This window comes from Cynoglossus semilaevis, chromosome 20 (genome assembly GCF_000523025.1).
Source record: "Cynoglossus semilaevis isolate Cse_v1.0 chromosome 20, Cse_v1.0, whole genome shotgun sequence".
NCBI lineage: Eukaryota > Metazoa > Chordata > Actinopteri > Pleuronectiformes > Cynoglossidae > Cynoglossus > Cynoglossus semilaevis.
In genome coordinates, this window is record NC_024326.1 from 6,089,217 (window position 1) to 6,095,680 (window position 6,464).

Genomic DNA, 6,464 nt, shown 5'->3' on the forward strand with positions numbered 1-6,464 from the left:
TTGGAGTTGAAATGAACTTTTATTTACACAACTCACACAATGTGTTAGGGCTGCTTCTGCAAGTCTTAGTTGGATCTTAGATCATAGTTGGCCAGCTGTCTGTAAATGGTTTATATACACAAAGCGGAAGTGGAAAAACCAAGGAGGAAGCCAGCTTCTTAAAAATGAAAAAATATTAAATACCGTATTTTCCAGAGTATAATTCACTCCGGAGTATAAGTCCCACCTGCCAAAAAAAATGCACAATTAAGAAGAAAAAAAAAAAAAACACATATTAGTCGCTGCAGAGTATAAGTTGCACTAGTGCCCTCTAGCGGCTGTCAGGGTGAAAACAACGAACATAAAATTATATGTTTTAATATAGAAATCGCAGCTGGGTATGTCGCCAAACCAAGCCGGAGGATGAAAAAAAAAAAAAAAGAGTCAAACTTATAGTCCGGAAAATACGGTTGAGAAAATATTAGTGTTTCGATTAGAACTGATCGTCTTTAACCAAAATCGAATTCCTACTGTTGAATATTCTTGATAATGTAAGGCCTTATTACTTCAATCAACTTGCATTATTATGGTATTTTCCATTATTACCACATATGTGTTTGGTGTTAGCAAGCAAGCTAACACAAGATGAAAGCTTCTGCAAAGGAGCACATGCCGGTTCTGGAAATTAAAAAAAAAACCCACACACTAAGTGGGTAAGTTGCAATTGCATTTTTCTGTTCTTGTGTAACACTTGTCGTTGTTCTGTTTCAATTATTCCCAGTGTCATTCATGCTGCATTAGTTGAACCCCCCTCGAGTTAAAAAAAACAAACAAACAAACAAAAATGATTTATCTAATCCAACAGAACTGATGTTTGAATCCCATGGTCCCACATGGTTAAAAAAAATGATATTGCATAGTAAAAAACCCTAGCAAAAAAAAAAAAAAAAAAAATTTTTAGGCTTGCCAAAAACACCTGACACCATCTGTAACAACAGTACGAGTCAGTGTAGTTAAATCTGATCTCGGTGTGATGTGAAATCTGCAGTACAAAAAAAAAAAAAAAAAAAAATTCTATTTCAGCAAAACCACTTCACAATGTGGAAGATTATTTTGTAGCTACTAACTGTGACTATTAAGTGTTTAAAAAAAAAGGCAATACATTTTAGTGCTGATAGTTGTTCGGAGCCATGTATCTATGTGAAATGAAGGAAATTCTAAAAAAAAAAAATATTTGGAGAACATAAAGTCAAAGAACACAAAGCACCCATTTGCTGTTCAAGAGCACTGCTAACGTTTCAAGTGGAATTCCTGTGACGACGTGAGACTCTTCCAGCTGTGGTTGGACCTCTTGCCAACCTCATGCCTCATCCCCACTTCTACTCTTCCTCCTCCTCATCATCATCGTCATCTTCGTCATCACGGTCAACAGCCGCCTCCTTGTCGTCCCCCTTCCTTCCTTTCTTTCTTTGGCAGTAGTGCTTTCTTGAAATGGACCAAAATGCATTTGTGCATTGTAACTTGTTTCTGTTTGTCTCTCGTTGCAGACTGCGTTTCACCTTAACTGATGCTGAGCTGAGCGAAACCGATGAGTTTGATGTCATCGGGTATTTCGGACTCTTCCACACCTGACGCCTGAACAACGGGGGAAAACAAAGTCAGATGACCCCCACCAAAAAAAAACAATGATTTGTATTGTTATAGATAGATGAGATAGACAGACAGAGAGAGAGACAGAGAGAGACAGATAGATAGACAGACAGACAGAGAAAGAGAGAGACAGAGAGATAGAGAGACAGAGAGATAGACAGACAGAGAGATAGACAGACAGAGAAAGAGAGAGACAGAGAGATAGACAGACAGACAGAGAAAGAGAGAGACAAAGAAATAGACAGACAGAGAGATAGACAGACAGAGAAAGAGAGAGACAGAGAGATAGACAGACAGAGAGACAGGCAGACAAATAGATAGACAGACAGAGAAAGAGAGAGACAGAGAGATAGACAGACAGAGAGATAGACAGACAGAGAAAGAGAGAGACAGAGAGATAGACAGACAGATAGATAGACAGACAAAGAAAGAGAGAGACTAGACAGATAGACAGACAGATAGACAGACAGACAGACAGACAGACAGATAGACAGACAGACAGATAGATAGATTTAATTGATCCCAGGCTGGGAAATGACTGGGAAATTGTACATTACAAGTGTGCATTCCTACAAATGATGTGCTACATTCGTGTACTCACCAATTTAAAAGTCACATTCTTGTGACTATTGGGGTCATCAACAATCTTTTGCAAGTTTGCGGCAACTAAAAAAAAAAAAGAGAGTAGAATTTCATTGCACATCAATGAAAAAAAAAAAAAAAGGTTGTTGCTTTAGGCTGTTTTTTTCTCTTGGGGCACAGAGTTGTTTATTTGAGGCAAAATGCAAAAAGCAAATGAGTCAGCTCAGTTGGTTTGGATTTTTACGACAACGCTCGCCCAGAGTTTCGGATATTCCACCTGCACCCTCTATTGAACCGAACAAACTGGAAAACTATCGACTCGTCAAACTTACCAATGACTACGTCTTTACCATCTACCAAACCTGCCGTAACCAACTCTTGGGAAACCCCATCAGCAGAGTCTAAAAGGAAGACATAGAGAGAGAGGATAGAGAGGATTACAATAACAAACACACACTCATCAGAAACACAGACGTCTCACTTCAGAGATAATTCCTTACCTCTGCCTGACATGAACTCAAACCGAATGTCATTAAGTTCCTTCTTGGAATTCCTAAGTCTTAGAACAAGGCTGATGGGGACGCTGGCATCACCTCCGGCTTCATCCCTGAAGCAGCAACAGTAAAAAAAAAAATTAAAAAAAAAAAAAAAAAATTTTTTTTTTTTGAAATCTCTCCAATACCTGAGCAGTCTTTTTTTTTTTTCCCCCCCATACCTGAGCTGAGGGTGCATGTATTGGGGTCCCCGTCTTTGAAGGAGTCTGAGGTTGAACGTCCTCTTGTGTTTGCCCGGCAACCGCAGAGGTGTCAGAAGTGACACCAGGTGGCTGTAGATATAAGTTGGCGCCATCTGCTGGTGGGAAAAGCTGGACGCGCGACAGAGATTTGCAAATGATTTAGCCGATCGTTTTCAATGTTAGTAATGAGAGGGGGGGGGGAAATATGAGAGACGCAGATTAAAATGTCATTACAAATATATTACAAACAGACTCACCTCCATATTCTGGGAGCCCTCCTTGATTCTGGGTGACTGCAGAACAGACATGACAGAGCGTCAGGATTACAGATGACTGATTGTATAGACCAGGCATGGGCAAACTAAGGCCCGGGGGCCGGATGCGGCCCCGTTCAGCTTTTTAAATCCGGCCCGCCAAACTTTTCCAAATGATATAATTTATTTATATTCATATCATTATACTTCTGCCTTTTCCCTGCAATACCCATGTTTTACCAATAGATGGTGTAGAATGGCATTTTCAACCTTTATTCATGACTGTTCAATTTTAGGAAAATTGTGGCCCACGCCTGCTATAGACTCATGGAGTTTTATGGGATTAAAAAGACATTTAGTTCAAAAAAATATAAATGACAATTAAATGTTCATCTCTTGGATTCAAACAACCATGAACATAAAAAAAAAAAAAAAAACAATTAGTAAACAACTAATCACCGCTAACCAAATGGGGGGGGGGCAACTGGCAAAAAATACATTTAGGCTTCTTCAGTTCTGTCCGACTACTAGGAAGTTCTGGTATTCCGCCTCAGGGTATATACAGCTTCTTTGAGGCTAAATACAAGAACTTCCCAGTAGTCAGTCAGAACTGAAGAAGCCCCCTTGGATGAAGAGGTGAAACGTCTTCAAAAAAAAAACAAAAACCTACTCCATCCGGGTTGTCGTCGACGTAATCATTTCTAAACGCCCTACTTATCAGATCCAGATGAAAATCTATGAAAATATGAAAACTGCATTTCGGTAACATTACGGTGTCACATTGACTTATCCGTACGCTTGAATTGTAATGCATTGTTGCCAAGATCTGATTAGTTCACAGATAGTATATTTAATGAGAAAAAAAAAAAAAAAAAATAGTGACGTGTTACCCAATGTATATCTACTGCTAGCAAAGGACTAACACGCAAGACTCGACTCGTTAGTCTGACTTTTGACCAAATGGATTTAGAAAACAGGCTTGCAAAAACAGCATTAAAAAGGAGACCTGGAAAAAATACACTGGAATATATTAAGGACCTTAAATGATCTGTGTGATTTGAGCTAATGCACTAATGCCAAAAAAGTAAGAGAAAACGTTCAGAATGCACATCTGAATACGGGAAGATCCGGAAGATATTACGCCGTCTCACCCGCAAAGCAGCCACAGCAGCTCTTCCCTCTTCACTCTCTTCATCCAGCTCATCGTCACTCCACTCCCAACCGCCGTCTTCCGTCTTGTGGAGACGGCCACTGGAGCCGGGCACACGGCGCACCTGCACAAAGCGTTCCGAGGGAATTTAATCACAATAATTTGCACGCATAGCGAATCTTTACAACATTTATTTGAATTATTAGCCGACCTTTTTTGATCGCTCTGATATTGTTGGACCTTTATGAAGCAGTTTCTCCTGTAAGTACTCATTGTTCTGAGAAAAACAAACAAAACAAAAAAAACACATTGTTTACATTTATACCGGCTGGGTTTATATATATGAAGATGCAAATTTATTTTCCCTAAATTTGTTTGATTTTTTTTTTTAAATCTGGCTCAGGACCTACCTTGGCTTTTGTAAAAAATTTGTGCTTAAGCAACTCGGCAGCAGACGGCCTGAAGAGAACAAAAAAAAAAAAAAAGTAACGATGGGAAAAAACATTAATACGGCAATATATCGCAATACTTTGTATCCCGATTTAATATCGACAGTCAAAGTTTGATATCATTCATTTTTCCCAAAAAAGTTAAAGTTCATACATTAATCATTGAACACGTTTAAAACGGCTATATTCTTTGGTTGTGAGAAACCGCGTCGGAGTGAGCGGTCTTTTCTTTGGTCTCGAGAAATTGCGTCCGAGTGAGTGCTCTTTTCAGTTAGTTCCAGCTATGCTGGTTTTTTTTTTCCGTTGCAAGCTCAGACGAACACATACAGATTAAACCGACTACTGAGATAACATTGTTGGAGTTTTTTTGCCTCGGAGAATATTTATCTCTAAGTATTAATTGTTTTCTGACAATATACTCTGCTAGTTTTCAACAGATGCTAATTTTTTTTGTTAAGTTTGTTAATTGATAGATGCTAATCGAATCGTACTTATGCAATCCCCTCACTTGTACAATGTTTAAAGTAAATTGCGTTTCTATCTCTCTGTATAATTTTCAGTTTTACCGATTGAGTTGGGAAATAGAAGATTTCGTTAAAGGACAAGAATCAAGGTCAAGCCTTGTGGTTTTTTTTTTTGAAGGATTCTATCCGTTATCTGACTGTCTAGCTTTGCATAAGCACACTGCATACTGCACATACATGTATGTGCAGATACTTATAGATATCATATCTTATATATCATATATATATAGATATATATAGATTTATATATATATCTATATATAATTTACATATATACATATATATTTATATATATATATAATATATATCTCTCTCTCTATATATAAATATATCATATCTTATATATTATATATCATATCATACATGTATCTGTATCTTATAGATACAGATACACATACTGCACATACATGTATGCGTGTGCATACGCATTTTTTTTAAATTTTATTCGAAGAGAATTTTTATTCATTTATTAATAATTTCATTAGATAAAAATACTAGGCGCACTTTATTTTTCTCATACATTTCAGCTTGGCGCGTTCAGTAACGTATAGTACTTGGGTAATTATGTATGAAAATCTGGATATCGCAATGTAGAATTGTATCATGGTCCTTGGCAATACCTACCCCTAAGTGAAAGCAATACAATTTATAACCAATTGTGAACGTAAAATCCGATTTCAAATGCAAATTTAGAAATGAACTGACCTTTTTTCGGGATCTTTCTGTAAACATAAGGAAATCATCTTTCTCAGGGATTTGCCATACTTTTTCACCATTTCCTTGTCTGTAACACCAGTCTCCAGGCAAGGAGGATCATTCTGCAATGTTAACATCAGTACCTACACAGACACAGAAACATCGACTCGATCAACTTCATTTTACGTAGCCTATTTCAGTTTTCTGAGAGGGAAAAAAAAAGTTCAACCTGAACCACCTAAACGTTCACCCATATCTTTTTAGTCGATCTGGAAGATTTATTTTTGTATTTTCTAATTGTGTTTGCATGTTTTCCAGCTTTCCAGCTTTTACCTGTAGATTGACTCTGTAATTGCCTTTTCCTCAATGTACATGCATACTTTAAGCCTTTCATGCATGACGGTCACTACAGTGGACAGCTATGAAAATGTCATTTTCTATGAT

General features: G+C 37.6%; 1 protein-coding gene across 1 annotated transcript in view; it reads right to left on the minus strand.

Annotated features, from left to right (window-relative positions):
* The window catches only part of LOC103396222 (serine/threonine-protein kinase OSR1-like), a 12,446-nt gene continuing 5,982 nt past the window's right edge, over positions 1–6,464 (minus strand). The window contains exons 8-17 of the mRNA XM_017042568.2: positions 6,030–6,163; positions 4,762–4,810; positions 4,563–4,628; positions 4,353–4,475; positions 3,205–3,240; positions 2,927–3,076; positions 2,712–2,817; positions 2,544–2,612; positions 2,231–2,295; positions 1–1,614 (exon numbers count right to left, since the gene is read on the minus strand). Of these exons, the coding sequence (XP_016898057.1) occupies positions 1,540–1,614; positions 2,231–2,295; positions 2,544–2,612; positions 2,712–2,817; positions 2,927–3,076; positions 3,205–3,240; positions 4,353–4,475; positions 4,563–4,628; positions 4,762–4,810; positions 6,030–6,163 (873 nt within the window). The 3' untranslated portion in view covers positions 1–1,539. The remainder of the gene's footprint in view (positions 1,615–2,230; positions 2,296–2,543; positions 2,613–2,711; positions 2,818–2,926; positions 3,077–3,204; positions 3,241–4,352; positions 4,476–4,562; positions 4,629–4,761; positions 4,811–6,029; positions 6,164–6,464) is intronic.